At 40.3% G+C, this 15,840-nt stretch overlaps 2 protein-coding genes across 2 annotated transcripts in view; one reads left to right on the top strand and one right to left on the bottom strand.

Annotated features, from left to right (window-relative positions):
- LOC146670053 (uncharacterized) overlaps positions 1 to 15,840 on the bottom strand; it is a 72,331-nt gene that overhangs the window by 35,524 nt on the left and 20,967 nt on the right. The window contains exons 8-9 of the mRNA XM_085406747.1: positions 11,429 to 11,497; positions 11,197 to 11,346 (exon numbers count right to left, since the gene is read on the bottom strand). Coding sequence (XP_085262873.1) covers positions 11,197 to 11,346; positions 11,429 to 11,497 — 219 coding nt within the window. The remainder of the gene's footprint in view (positions 1 to 11,196; positions 11,347 to 11,428; positions 11,498 to 15,840) is intronic.
- Positions 8,615 to 9,727, top strand: LOC146670055 (syncytin-A-like). Its single transcript, XM_085406748.1, has one exon. The coding sequence runs from the start codon at positions 8,676 to 8,678 to the stop codon at positions 9,636 to 9,638; it is 963 nt and encodes a 320-aa protein (XP_085262874.1). The 5' UTR covers positions 8,615 to 8,675; the 3' UTR covers positions 9,639 to 9,727.

Genomic DNA, 15,840 nt, shown 5'->3' with positions numbered 1-15,840 from the left:
CAGTGAAAGGGTTCAGTGGGGTTAAACAAGAACAGGAGTTCTCAGAAGAAGAGAATACATTTCGTACATTGCACTAATCATTTCTCTCTACATGGTCCAGCTGCCCATTTTCTAATCACCCTTTCAGGCACATCTGTAATAACGGCTGTCAAGTGGAAGAGCTATTAAATCCATTTACAATCCTGTTCTCACAGCACAGAAAGGAAAGGCAGACAGAAGAAAAAGCAGCCGTGAAAGTTCCACAAATGGCATTAAGAAAGCAGGTGCTTTTTTAAAGGACACTGAGAGCAAACTACTTAAACTAGGCGTCTAAGAAAAATGTTAGAAATATTCACCTTCACATAGATGATGCTTGATAAACACTCACTTCTAGCTGAAGCTGATCAATGGAGCTTTTAAGTAAATATCATCTTTGTTAAAGATTACAGATGTGGATGAAGATATACAGAAATGCTATTATTTTTATAAGAATGATGGTTTTATAATAGGTTGAACCGGATGAGTTCCACTGCTGGACTGATGTCGGCTATGTATGTGACTTAAGAAGAAGACTTAAGAATAACACTATAATGCTAGTTGCTCAAAGTGTGACAAGGATATCCTGCCTTTCCTACCTTAATTAGTGGGCATAAATGGATAAACAGACACATTTATATTTTAAACAACCTCCGTTGGCCAAATTGCTGTACAGGTTATACAAAATATACACTGAAAACAATGAAAACAAGTAAACAAGACTGTGTTTGCATAAGAAAAGACAGGACACTAGGATAATAGGGTTTTTTAAGTGATTTAAAAAGAATGGGCAACTCTTATGTAAAAAAGGTAAGTTGTTCCGAAGATTTGGAGGTGCAAAATTCAAAATTTATGAAATGTGTGTCTGGCTTTGTTTTTACTTCCTTTTTAAAAAAAAAAACATTTTCATAGTTTTTTTAAGCTCACTTGATGATCAATCTTTGCTTACAGGAACAATGCCGTAATAAACATCAGCAAACTTCCTTTTGTTGTTGTTTTTAAATAAATAAAATAAGTATAAACAAATAAATACAGACATATGGACTCTTCCGTTTTAGCAGCTGTCTGGAGAAAAAAACCAAACAGATCGCCAGTGCATCGGCCCAGCAGGGGGTCATCTTAGGCACAGCAGGCTGTTGAGATTGGTCGGATAGACTGGTGGAAACCCCGATGAGTGAGATGACATGCTGGGGACATTGTGTTTATGTATTTTTTTTCCTCTAATGGAAATTGTAAACAGCACTTAACAGTTAATTTTCATTTTTTCACCTTTGTTTACTATGAAGTTTGCCAGTCTGGATTTTTGAGTTTAAAGGTAAGGCAGCTTCACTGTGGGTGGATCCAAGCTCATAGCAGACCAATCAGTAGGAGGGAGAACAGCAGAGAGCCAGGATTTGTTTATGCGTGTCTGCACATGTGTGTGTCTCAGAGAGAGAAAGAGAGGAAAGACCTAGGCTGTGCCCTTGTTGATGTAAGTAACACTATAGAAGTCAAAAGGCTTGAAACCAAACCGGTCCCAGGAGTTTCCCAGACGACCGGTGACACCAGTCTCCTTTGTGTGCGTCCATGACACATTGAGCCTTTTTAATATTTAAACATCTCTAATAGCAGCTCTGCTGTTTGTTTCTCATTTATCCTTGGCTCACACTCCTTTCAGTCACTTCCAAGTTTTTGCTCTGGCCAAACTTAGTAGGACAAAAGTCACATTTCTCTGCGGTTGATCGTTTTAATATTGCCTTCCTCCTATGGTTTTAATCCAGTCCTCAACAAGAACTTAAACTGCTAAGAGACGTCAGATAAGTTCATGAAATGGTTGTTATAATGTCAGCTGCTAACGGGTACCCCCTCTAGTGGGTACGCTACGAAGATATTGTAAAGGTTTTTATGTTTTAAAGTGGTAAAGTAAACTTTTTATACAGCTTCAGCAGCTGGTCACTAACATTTACGTTAATAATAAATTTTAGACTGAGTAAAAATTGCTGATCACCAGTTTGTGTTAACTGTTTCTGCTTTTTAATAATACATCAGTGTGAGGAGTTCAGTTGTTATGGAAACGATAGGCCGGTAATCGCACCCCAAAGGAGTGTTTTCCAAACACTTTTTAAAACTGTAGAATCATCAATTTTTATTTAAGTTGCAGCTAGCTGCAGCTTAGCAGCACATCAGCTGTACTTTCTCCTCAGATAGAAACATCAGACAGACAGGGTGTGGTGGAATAGGAGTGAGTGGAGGCTCCGAATGAAAAACAAGGAACTGTGTTCTACCAAATTACTCCCGTGAAATTGGAGAAAGCGCTCCCACAAAATGGACTAAAGAGTCAGTAAGGCTGTTTTTTCTTTTTTTCAAACAATCTAAATGACATTGATTGGCTGTCAGAATACTATCCAAACCCTCTTAGTTGTCAAATTAAATCAAAACAGTAACAGCATAGTGCAGTGTGCTAATGGAAGCAAACTCTTTGTTAATGAGTTATAAAAAATAAAGTCACACTATAGGTCGTGAGAACAGAAGCATAACCACAAACACACTTAAAATCTCTTCAAAGATCACTACGCACAACACAATATTATCACCGACGGACTCTTTTCAGTTCCAAGAATTTGTTGTGATCGACTACATTTTTAAAACTCACCTGCGGTATCATGCAGTTTATTTTATTTTTTCCTCCATTTCAATAGGAAAAAGAATATCCTCCATATCAAAGTGTAGATGGTGAATAAGCAGGCATTTCCTGCCCTGCATGTGGGATATGAATGTGGCTTTGGGCCAAATCTAAGAACTTCAAAGGAAGGGAGGAAATAAGCTGAGAGGCATCTGTGCACATGTTTGTGTCTTTTCATATTTATTTTTCAGCCAGCCAGCACACATGCATGAAATACATGTGCACACATACGTTTCAATTAGTGCATTTTGTATAGGATTTATGGTAGACATATTTAGTTATTGTTACAGGAAAAATGATTCTATGTTTCTTTACCTTCTTTTAAATGTACAAAGATGCCTTTTGTCTGCCCTTTGTCTATGGTTAGATTAGTTTAGAATTATCTTTTTAGACTTTCTCAGCAAAGACATACTGTTTTGGGACATATTGTTTTAGATTGTTTTATCTCTCACAGCCTTCTCCCAGCTCTCTGCTGACGAGACTAGCGCCACATATGGAGTTGTTTATTTTATTTGTTTTGTATTTTCTTATCCTGTTCTCACTGTCTTTCCTATAAAAATTACCAAGCCACTGTGCATGGTGTGAGTTGTTCTTAGCAGCTCACCCGTGTACACGTTTGATAAAGAAAGTAACTTTGTCTCATTGTGTCTTTATTTCTCCTGGGTTTTTTACAGAGTTTTCCCCCGACATTTCTTGGTCCTTCGACAGCCGGATCACCTCCATCGTGTCCCATCTCCGTGACCAGTCCACGTTGTTCGCCTGTCGACAGCCCACACACCAGGTGTGTGGAAAAAGACCAAGAGCGTTAAATTCGGGTCTTGGCCAACGTCTTAGAAAGCGACCCACGGTGGTGGGACCCGATCGAGGTGGACCAGACCCGGCGACACCGACCAGGTAGATACAGACACACTGACACAATCTTGCGTAAAAGCGCATTTTGAATTCAGGGAATTTAAAATAGCGGAAGTAGCTCGTCGACTGGTAGCTCTGGGAGCTCGTCGACTGGTAGCGTAGCTCGTCGACTGGAAGCTTTGGAAGCTCGTCGACTGGTAGCTTTGGAGCTCTGGGTAGCTCCCCCAGCTGGGTCTAGACTGGGTCTAGGGAGTAAGTAGCTCTGGGAGCTCCCCTTATTATAAGGGTTCCGGTCGCGCGCGTCGAAGCTGTGAATGTGAATGTGTGTGTGTGTGTGTGTGTATTGTTTTAATTAATGGAGCAAGCTGAATTTTCACGGTCCAATAAGAGACTGAGCTGCTCCTACTGTGTTTTTCTTTTACTGCTGTTCACTGACGTGCTGGTGAGTTGAGAGAACGGTCGAGTTCCGTCTCGTAAAGTTCACACCGCTTTTGGAAATAGTCCGAAAGTAGAAGGGCGTGTGAGCAACCACTCTCGTCTCTAATACCAGCGAAGGTGATAGCAGCTGTATTGTGTATATATTACTTAAACAAAAATAAGTAAATACATAAATAAGATGGGTAATCAAGCAAGTGAAATTAAAACTCACTCCTGCTGACGAGCAGTGGTGAGAAAAGAAAAGTCCAGACGCCGGACAAAAACAGTGTCTGTAAATTGAGAGATTTAAGAAAACAAAATATAAACAGTCAGAAGACCAGAACTCAACTGCCAGTTTAGTAAAACCAGAAGACGAGACACTGTGCAGTTCCCACAATCCTTTTAGTAAACCATCACTCACTCCTGCAGCCGCATCTGCAGCACCACCCATATCAGGAAGAACTTAATAATCCCTTATTAAGTGAAAACTAGAGATCACAGTAGTTTGAAGTAGTTTAAAAGGGTTGAAAACAGACCCCACTGAGTAGATATAAATATAAAAAGTACGAAATAAAGATGAACAAAGGGAAAGTTACAGTAGAAATGATCTTTAGAGTATTTGACATTAATAATAGCAAGGACAACAACCTGTAAAGTGATATTAACAATGAAACACAGTTGGCATGATGACCATGCCCAGCATGTATAAAATGAATATAAAGCAAATAATTCACACGAAAATATTTTAATAAAATAAATAAGGTATATTAAGGCTGTGTCACTGTTCAGCCAAGGACAGTGTGTGAAAAGGTAACTGTCTCCACCTTGGGAAAAGGATGATTCTGCAGGTCATCTGAAGCCCTTGATGGATACAAAATAAAATATAAATAATATATTATAATAGAACTGCCTGGTCCGCCATGCAACAGAGAGAACAAATGTGACCGCAGATTGGATGAATTCAAAATTATCTGTTTGCTGAATAAGATGATCCTAACTATCAAATTGGCTCAGTAGTAATATAGTGGTACACACTGCTAAAATATTATAATATGCTATTGCTGTCATATAAGACAAAGAGGATAATATTAACAATGACAATATTAATATGAAGAGGCACCTTAATCTGTTATGATGTGAGGTGGATAATTGTTAAGCAGTAGTCTGCATCAAGCTTAAGGTTTGCTGAAACTCAGTGTAATGACATGTGAGATGAAGACAATACGGAGAATAACTAAACTAATGAAGTGCATAGAGGCACTTGACCAGCTTGAAACCTATCATCCTAGACTGACACATTGCTGAGATATAGAGCACACCTATAATAACAACCAATAAGCAAAACCCTGTAGACAACAGCTACAACTACAGGATTGAGAAGCTGAATTAAATATGTAGACACTGCTAAGCTGATGAGCATGTTCCACATTTTCTTTTTATTTATTTGTTTCTTTTAGAGCAGAAGCTGCTGTAACACACCCAAAGAAAGACTCTAGGTCTGACCAACCGTCTCAGTCGTGGGCAAAAAGATGTCAGTCAATAAAATTCTAAAAGATAATTTATTGACAAAAAATATATCAAGAGACAAAACGACACACTTAATATAAAATTCATAGCGCAAAACCAATCCATCCCAATCATATCTGATTTCATCACATTACATACCTGCACAGAGAGACAAAACAAAACAGCAGTGGTTGTAGTGTGGGCTATAAGTAGACCAGTGTATCAGTGCAATCAAGTACACCTGCCTCTAATTAGTCCAACCTCATTCCAGCCATTGGCTCACCAAAAATGTGACACACACAAAACCACTCCCAACCCAGTGCAACTTCACACAATAATATGGAGCTGAATTAACACAGGCACATTAGTCTACCATGTTACAAGCTGCATGCTATTACAAGCCAACATATGCAGACTTCTGCCTTGTTCGGGTGGCAGCATTTTTCTTTTTTCTTTTGTGTCCTGACACGTTTATGTTTTTTGTTTTTGTTTGATTATTTTGTTGGTTTTGGAAACGAATTTAAACGAACTTGTGACAATACTTGAGAATCACAGTGACACATAGTGATTAGGCATATGATTGAAAAATGCCTAGGTTTAGAGCTGTGAGCTATGAGCTGTGAGCAATGCAAAGTTAAATATATATATGTATAAATGGGAAACAACCCTAACTTCAAAGTTTGAAATGTGTGAGATCCATGAATTGTTTGAAAAACTAGAAATTATTCAAAACTGCCTTAAGTGAAAATGTAGTGTTGCATCTATTCTCCCAAACCAAGACGAACAAAAAAGAAGAAGCTTTCTGTAACTTCAAAATAAGGCTGACTGTTGACAATAGACTAAAACACTAATCCACAGGTGGCTATCAGGAACAGAGAGGCGAGCAAAGTCACAAACACTAAGGCTGCAGACAGCCACGCAGAAACAGCAGATAACATAGAGACAACGCCTGCTAGAACCATGGAGAGGAAGGTCACTTCCCACGAGATTGTAGGAGTAGAGGACAAATTAGTTGTAAAGTCAGCTTCAGGCCACACAACTGTACAACAATTAACTGCCCTTTTAGAACTAGTACACACAGCAAGTGGCCGCAGGTGCTTTATTAAATGCATATATGACCCGTTGTGTCCAGTAAATTTGCTAGGTAGAGACGCTCTGACAAAACTTAAGATAGCAGTCATGCCATTCTTTTCTGGTATTACACCTGAGTGCCAGAAACCGACCGAGTATCACAACATTCTGAGATTTAAACAAACTCCAGGCCCAGATCCACCTTATGATCAGCAAGTGTGGAAGCTAGGAGAACAGCATTTGACTTTACAGCACAGGCCGAAATTGTGTAGGTTACGCAGTAACCACAGATAGTAAAATAATGGAAGCAAAACCATTTTCTTCTTCATGTTCTGCACAGAGCGCTGAGCTGATAGCTGTGATACGCGAAAGCTAAATACAAACATACATACAGACAGCCAGTATGTTTTCTCTGCTGTGCATCATTTCGCAAAGCTCTGGCAAAACAGAGGAATGATTACATCAACCGGTAAACCAGTCCAGCATGCAAGCCTCTTACAACGCCTGCTGACTGTAATAAATTTACCACAACAACTCGCATTGTGTAAATGTGCAGCACACAAAACTGATGGCTCTTTTATTACTACAGGCAACAATTTTGCTGACAGAGCCGCAAAACAGGCGGCACAAAAGACAAACATGACATTGATGGCAGTAAACACACATCAGATTCCACTGGATGTGTTGCAAAGTGAACAAAAAGCAGCGAGCACAGCAGAGCAGGCAAAATGGCTAAAACACGGTGCAGTTCTGACAAACGATTTAATGATGTGTTATGGCAAGCCAGTGTTGCCAAAATCGCTCCACAAGATGGCGGCATTAGTGACTCATGGCTGTACGCATTTGTCATCGGGGGGAATGACCTGTATTGTCAACTCTCATTTTTACACTGTAAATTTTGAAACTTCAGCAAAACAATTTGTCAGAACGTGCATGACGTGTCAAAAATATAATGCTCAGGGTAACCTGCGACCACAAAGAGGCCGTTTTCCAACTCCGCCTCATCCTTTTCACACAATTCATATGGACTTTATTGAGCTAAATGAATGCCAAGGGTAAAAATACGCCCTAGTGGTTATAGATGTATTCTCAAAGTGGCCAGAAATCTATCCAGTGAAAAAGGCAGATGCAATTTCAGTAGCAAAGTGCCTGTGCAATCACTTCATACCCACATATGGCATCCCAGCTTTGATACGATCAGACAACGGCACTCATTTTGTAAATGATGTCATCACTAAGGTCTCTGAAGCACTCGGTTTCAGCATAAAACACCACTGTGCTTATCACCCTCAGAGCGCAGGCCTTGTAGAGAGAACTAACGGCACTATAAAACAAAGGCTCAGGAAATGCATGGCAGAAACAGGAAGGCCGTGGCCTGAATGTTTGGGTTTAGTGAAAATGTGGATGCGCTTAACACAAGGCTCCCATAAACTAACTCCATTTGAAATCATTCATGGCAGGCCGTTTCCACTGCCTATTACCAGTCAACCAATAGACAAAGCAATCAGAGAAAACACATTAGCAGAATGGATGTCTAAGCTGTTAGAAAACAAAGAGATCATTGTACATAATCAACAACCTGATGATGTTTCTCCAGTGTCTTGCAGACTAAAGCCCGGTGACTGGGTTCTGATCAAGGTGCTCCAAAGGAAAAACTGGAGCACACCCAGGTGGGAGGGGCCATACCAAGTCCTCCTCACTACACCGACCGCTTGCAAAATTGCGGAACGACCATCCTGGGTCCATCAGAGTCACTGCAGGCGAGTCAGTGAAGCCATCTAAACACAGCTGACGGCAGGCGTGCCTACTTGTTGTGATCTCGCCCGGTGGAGGGGTCAGCTTTCCTGGCCGGGGGGTCTACTCGCGACAGGAGGGTGTGTTCCGTCGTCATGAGGTGGTGGCTCTTATCAACTGCAGCGGCCCTGACCATGGCCGGGCTCTTCACCTTTGCTTCCATGAGGGACAACAAGTCACGCTACATGGAGAAAAGGCAGACACTGTATGACAAAGGAAAGTACACCAAGTTTCCCCATGGCTATGCCACTAATTTCTGGTGGCAGTTTATGAACACTACAGCTCACTTGAATAATAAAACTGACTGCTATGCAAATACATATACACTTTCTGCCCACCAAGGAACGAGAGGAAGTGTATGGACTGTTCACTCAACGAAACCTGTGCCAGTAACGCGACACTGATGAGCCTCAACTGTCGCTCTGACTACAGCTACCGAATGCCACTACAAACAAAGACTCAGTACCAGACAGGATGTGCACGGACGGCACCCAGCAGCAGAGGAACCAGAGTTTTGGCTGACTGGTACTTCCTATGTGGCAACAAGGCTTATCTGTCACTCCCTGAAGGTTGGGGAGGTCTGTGCGCCCTGGTGGAATTATCAGATCACGTTTTCTTCATGCAAAGTGTTGCACATCACCCAAGCAGCCGGCAGAGACGTGAAGTGGACATCGCCTCCCCCAATTCTTTCGGCATTACCGTGGACACTGGAGTGCCGGGAGAGTTTCGCATCTGGGGAGGAGGAGTGAAATTCTTACAGAGCTTGATCCCCGGCATTGGAGTTGCCGAGGTGCGGGATCACGTGGAAATCAACCGATATGCTCTGCTACGACACATCAACTTAACTAAGACCCTGGGAACCGCCTTAGCAGGAGAACAGCAGGCCATCAGAACGATGGTGCTGCAGAACACACTGACACTAGACCTGCTAACAGCATCACAAGGAGGAGTTTGCAAGCTGATCGGGGAAACATGTTGCACTTTTATCCCTGATGGATACGAAACTGGAGGAGACATTTATGAAGCTTTGCAGAATTTGACCGCTCTGCAAAAATATGTCACTGAACACACACCTGGAGCAGCTACAGCACAAAGCTGGCTGGACTGGCTGTTCAGCGGTTCATGGCTGGCTGCTGTAGCAAAGCCATTTTTCCTTCTAGGTCTCATCATGATAGCACTGCTCATATTAGTGTTGTGTGTGTTGCCATGCCTAAGAGTAATGATTTCACAGATGATAACAACTACAATGACTGCTTATGTTGCCGTGCCTGAAGAAGAACAGCATCCCGTTGAAATTCTGTTAGAGGAGAACTTGTACTAGCTGCTAATAAATGACGTGGTGATTAAAAATGACTTGTCAAGTGATCATGCACTGATTAAAACATTAGTAGGTTATGCAAGTTTTCATGCTTTTATTTTTTTTAAGTCTTGACTTTTAAACATAAAGTTTTTCATTTTAAATATAAAGTTTTCATTCTATTATTTTTTGAAGTCTTCAGTTTTAAACATAAAGTTTTCATTTTAAATATGAAGTTTTCATTATTTTACATATAAAGTTTTCAATTTAAGGTTTGCATCATTTTAAATATAAGGTTTTTATCCTTGTATTTTTTGAAGTTTTCATTTTAGTTTTCATCCTTTTATTTTTTGTAGTTTTAGTTTTATTATTTTTTCTTGTTTATTCCACTTGTTATTTCATTTACTATGATTTTCATTTACTATGTTTTTCTTTTTATTTTGTTTTATTCTTTAGACCAAATGACTGCCATTTCTGCTATGATGACATTTTGAAGATTTTGGAAATTAAAAATTGCCTAACATACTTAATAAATGATTTTCATAGACAATTGTTGTATACATTTAAAATAAGTTAAACAGGGGGGAATGTTACAGGAAAAATGATTCTATGTTTCTTTACCTTCTTTTAAATGTACAAAGATGCCTTTTGTCTGCCCTTTGTCTATGGTTAGATTAGTTTAGAATTATCTTTTTAGACTTTCTCAGCAAAGACATACTGTTTTGGGACATATTGTTTTAGATTGTTTTATCTCTCACAGCCTTCTCCCAGCTCTCTGCTGACGAGACTAGCGCCACATATGGAGTTGTTTATTTTATTTGTTTTGTATTTTCTTATCCTGTTCTCACTGTCTTTCCTATAAAAATTACCAAGCCACTGTGCATGGTGTGAGTTGTTCTTAGCAGCTCACCCGTGTACACGTTTGATAAAGAAAGTAACTTTGTCTCATTGTGTCTTTATTTCTCCTGGGTTTTTTACAGAGTTTTCCCCCGACATTTCTATACATTTGTATTGGCATATCCTAACAACCAAATTATAAAACTACCCTTTAACAACATAAAATCTTGCTGGCTAGAGCGGTTGCTAGATGCTGGTTAGCAACTGTCTGGCAAACACCAGTCACTAGTAGGGTCATGCAGGCCTACATACTGGTGATCACTACCAGATTAAAGCGATCACCTGTGGTTTATATGGAACATAATGACATGTTATCAATTAGGTGTGAAAACACCGTAACCAAACAACTGGGAAACGTGCCAGTAATGAATAAAGGAAACGATGTGCTTGGAAGCATATGTTTCTGACTTAGTTCTTTATTCTCATTGCTAAACACAACACTAATCACTGCACAGTCACACAGTCACAAAGTGAAACCCGATGGGCAAGTGCTAAGGGGAGACACCACATAGGGTTTAAAATGCCCTTAGTAGTTGAATCCTGGGTTTGACCCCACTGACTGGACCTCGACCTCTGTTGCCTATCATTTGACAGTTTCTGGCTATATTTGTTCAGCTTCTGAATAAAGGTAAAAGCCAAAACAGCCATCTTGTTGGGTTCCATGTTCCTTTCTGTTTGGACTTACCTTGCTACGTAACACAGATGTATGCGAATTAAGGGGGAAGTGAGTTGTGGAAGTAGCCGTTGGTGTCTGTGAACTGGAAGCAGTTTTATGTTGCAGTCTGACGCCATCACTGAACTCAACACAGTCAAAGTTGCTCTTCCACACCATTACCTGTGAACCAGATATAAATGTATTAAATAACAACACTCCATTAAAGTTAGTAATGAAGAATGTTAGAATACTCTGCCATCACCTGTTCATCAGAGCCTCCAGAGGAAAAGTACTCCCCTGTTCTAGAGAAGGCCACACAGGTGACTGGACCCTGGCGTGAGGTAAAAAGCAAAAAAGGTGGAAAATGAATCTCACAATACAGTAAAGTCATATCTGTCTGACAATGAAAGTAGTCCTAAAACTATCAGCTATGAACTGTTTGCTTAAGTTGAAAGAATCACTACATTTGGAGAGAATGTTTTCTAAAAACCTCAACAAATGCAGCTGAACAAACTGGCCCCATCTGTGCTAAAGATCACAATATTGGTTCAAATGATTTGCCAATTAAAAGTCTCCATGTCTAGCAACTACTTTAAAGGCTGCCTAATTGATAAAGTCACCATTTTCATGCACAAATAACAAAAATAAGCAACATTTTATAAATTCAATAGGCCAAATGATTTCATTTATCATCAGTTTAATCACTAATAAGTAAACAGTAATGTCTGCATAGATTAAAAACTCCATGTGAGACTGGTGCTGTCTTACTGTTGCATTCATTCATTCTCAAACCTTACATATAGTAACTTAGAACGATATGACTAGCATTGTTTATCTCCTGCCAAGTAGCTCAGCTGCAGCGAAAATGTAGGTGCAAGTGTAAACATGGGCAGGGAGTAAACACAATACAATTTAATATGATACAGAATACAGTAATATACCCTAAAGGCACTTGCTGGTAAAAATGTATTTAAGATTCAATACAAAACAAAAGGTGGGAACATTTTTTTTTATTTTGTTTGAGGCTTGTGTTTAAGCAGTTCGACTAAAACAAAACTGAACCCACAACAAAAGCTCTTGAATGTGTGTGTGTGTGTGTGTGTGTGTGTGTGTGTGTGTGTGTGTGTGTGTGTGTGTGTGTGTGTGTGTGTGTGTGTGTGTGTGTGTGTGTGTGTGTTTGGAGGAGGATGTGGGTGTGTGGGGCTGCAGCAGAGCAATCAATAACAAAAAGCAGAAACTCAGGTGGAGTGAGGTCACGCATGGTCAGAGCCAAAAAGGATCACCCGAAGGATGTCAGGACTTTGGCATCCTTTGTGTGTGTGCATGTAGCTGGAAATAAAATTCAGAAATCATGTTTCTCTTAGTTTATTCTTTTTTTTTTCCCACCTCACAATGCAGAATGGGGTCAACGATCTCAGCCTGAGCCCCGTGAATGCGTTCAAAGAGGGGATGAAGCAAAGAACAAACGAGTGCTGGCAAAGAAACGGACAGGGAGTCTGCTGAGAAGAAAAAAGGAGCTGTGTCCTGTGGCTGGCACCCAGACAGGCTGGTTTGGGTGAGGAATGGTTTCCCAGAAGCACCTGAGAGAAGCAGACAGTGTCACTATAGCAACGCGACGGCCTGACAGACAGCATGTTCTGTCTGTGCTCTGACTAATGCCTGCTGCCAGGCTGGCACTTGCCATGGCCAGACACATGCACGCACACATGCACACATGCACACACGCACTCACAAACACAGCCTGACAGAGCAATGAACCTAACTTGTACATTTTATGTACCAATAAATGAACACGGATAGCACAAACCAGACAAGACCCATATGGTGCCCTTTATAAAGGCATGACTAACACGAACGATAACATACTGCTACTGCTTTTATTTTGTAAGCTATTTTTCCCCTCTAAATCGTCCCCTTTAAGCACAGTCATAAAGAAGTTTAGGCTTGTGTAAAGTTCTGTAAATCAGCATAAAAAACTGTTTCTTAGACCCTCTTAATTATGCAGTCTTGTAATATGTGTACAAGACATTCTTTGTATAAATTTAACTGAAAAACCACAAAGAGCACAAAGCTGTGCACTGTAACAACCATAATTAATGTTTACATTTCAAATTCACAAATGGGAAACAAATCTGAGAAGTGTATCAAATATGTGGTCTTTTGGCATGAAAATATGCATTTTGTGTAGTTTCATATCCAAAAGTTAATCATTTTGATACACATTACATACTGACAGAATGTAATCAGAAAACTTCTATAAAAGAATTCTGCCTTCCTAATGATCCTGCAATAACCGCTGACTTTGCATTTGTCCAACCACTTTCCTGCCCGCCTTCTCTGAGCCAACGAGCTTCTGTTCCTTCTATGTTCTTTAAATCTCAGTGTTCTTCTGTCATTCTGTCTTTCAGACTCCCATTCATGCAACCAGCCTCCTACCCATATCCACATCACTCCGGTCACTTAAAGAGCTTCAACAAGGCTCCATCTCCATCACCACCAGCGTCTAGACTCGAGGTGGGGGTCCTGTCCTAGTTTCTGTTATTTCATCAAAATCTAATTGCCATTACTGAAATGACGTATCTCAAAAAATCATTATTAATTATTTCAAATGAACTGTCAACTGATCTACCATTAGTAACAGTAACATACAAACATGAAGATGCGCGTTTGAATGTCAGCTTGCAACAGAAATACAGATTACCTCCTAATATTTGGGGGAAAAGACATGTTTGTTCTCTAAACCTTCCTATAACTGCTGTACCTACTTCATGCATTTATTACTACCAGGCTGGACTATTGTAATTCATTATTATCAGGCTGCCCCAAAAACTCCCTCCAAAATATGTCAGCAACAGGGACTAGAAAGAGAGACCAGATTTCTCCTGCATTGGCTTCGCTGCATTGGCTCCCTTGTATATGAGAATTTCATTTAAAATCATTCTGACATACAAGGTCTACAATAACCTGGCTTCATCTTCTCTTATAAACCACATAGTACCACATCACACCACCAAAGCACTTTGCTCTCAGAGTGCAGGCTAACTTGTGCTTCCCTGGGTATTTAAAAGTCGAATGGGCAGCAGATTCTGGAGACAGATAGTCTTTCTACTTTTAGATGAAAACTTCCCTTTTTGACAAAGAATATAGTTAGTGCTAATCAGGTAATCCTGAATCCTCCCTTAGCTACACTGCAATGGATCTGTTTTTGCTTGACTCACTTCTTTTGACTTTCTTTTGACTTGTTTATGCACCATTCTAGATTTACTGGCTCTCTTCCACAGAGTATGTATATATTTTTCCCGTTTCCCTCCTCTCACCCCCAACTGGTCATAGCAAATGGCTGCTCCTCCCTGAGCCTGATACTGCCAGAGTTTTTTTTCCTGTTAAAAGGGAGTTTTTCCTTCCCACTGTCACCAAGTACTTGTTCACAGGGGATCGTCTCACTCGTCTCACTGTATTATTGTACAGTCCTTACCTTACAATATAAAGTGTGTTGAGGTGACTTTTTTTTTTATATCAAGCTATGTAACTACAACAGGACTGAATTGAATATGGATAACCGAAAAACACAACTCTAAACAAATGCAGGATTTTTGCTATGACTAAAGCAGCAGACTCACTTGTGTTGAGTATAGTTGGCACTTTTAATAAACTGGTTTGTTTCTTCGTTATCAAGTCAGTTTGGGTGCCAATCGGCGCAACCTTTGAGTCTAAGACTGTTAAACAGCTGTTCAAAAACTATAAAAGGTTTGAATGCACTGTCATGCAGCTGAGTTATTTTATTTTCTGAATTCACTTCTCACACAACATGAAGTCCCACAGTGTACTCTGTTTCAAAGAGATTATGCCATTAAGGATGACAAGCGACTCATCTTGTTCATGATGTCTTTAAAAACCAAAATTATCTCAAGCACTTAGTTAAAGAATTACTTTGTGAGAAGTTTTAGAACATGTTGTGAAAGTAAGTTGTCAGCGAGTGAAGCAGAGAGACAAATTAACCTAAATTAACACAATTCAAACCAATCAGGTAATGTCCTCCCGAGGCTGGGTAAACAACACATTCGTCAGCTACAGCACCAAAACACTTGTTTTCACGTATGGTAAATGCACACAGGCCTACACAAATACACAGCACAAACCTTTACACCCACACTGAACAGATGGGGGTCTCTCCCATCTCCAGCTATGCGATTGGAGAGACAATTAGCACTCTTAGTCTCCTAGCACCAACAGATTGGTGGTGTCACCGCGGAGCCAAAAAGAACAACAACACAAACTGAGACACAATATAAGAGATGACAAATTTGGAGGCGTAAAGAGAGAAAATGAAAGGTATTTATTCATGACAGAAAGGAGAGTCTTGGCAAGTGCCTGGAAAGAAACACAGATGAAACAGAGAAGACAGCAGAGGAGACATAGCAGAGACATAGATAAACAGATGGACCACATGTGGTACTGGCAAGCTGCCGATTTCCACAACTAGCCAGCAACCCGGTCCATCGGCTGTTTAAACAAACCGATACATTCAGTGAGCCGTCCAGCCAGGTGGCCCTGCCAACCCAAATGTGAGTAAATCAGATGTGAGACAAAGGGGGAAAAAATGTGACGAAAACATGGCAAAGAAAAAGTTGTGCCGAGGTCTGAGAGGAACAACGGGACAAAATCAGAGAAGGA

The sequence above is a fragment of the Rhamphochromis longiceps genome, linkage group LG5 (genome assembly GCF_057381845.1).
Source record: "Rhamphochromis longiceps isolate RC_006_pf linkage group LG5, R_longiceps_female_GT1.1, whole genome shotgun sequence".
NCBI classification, from domain to species: Eukaryota; Metazoa; Chordata; class Actinopteri; order Cichliformes; family Cichlidae; genus Rhamphochromis; species Rhamphochromis longiceps.
Note: the sequence above shows the minus strand (reverse complement) of the source record. Positions and strands in the feature narration are given on the sequence as shown.

Bases quoted from the DNA above. Each gene is read 5' to 3' on its own strand.
- LOC146670055 (XM_085406748.1), top strand. From the start codon at position 8,676: ATGGACTGTTCACTCAACGAAACCTGTGCCAGTAACGCGACACTGATG.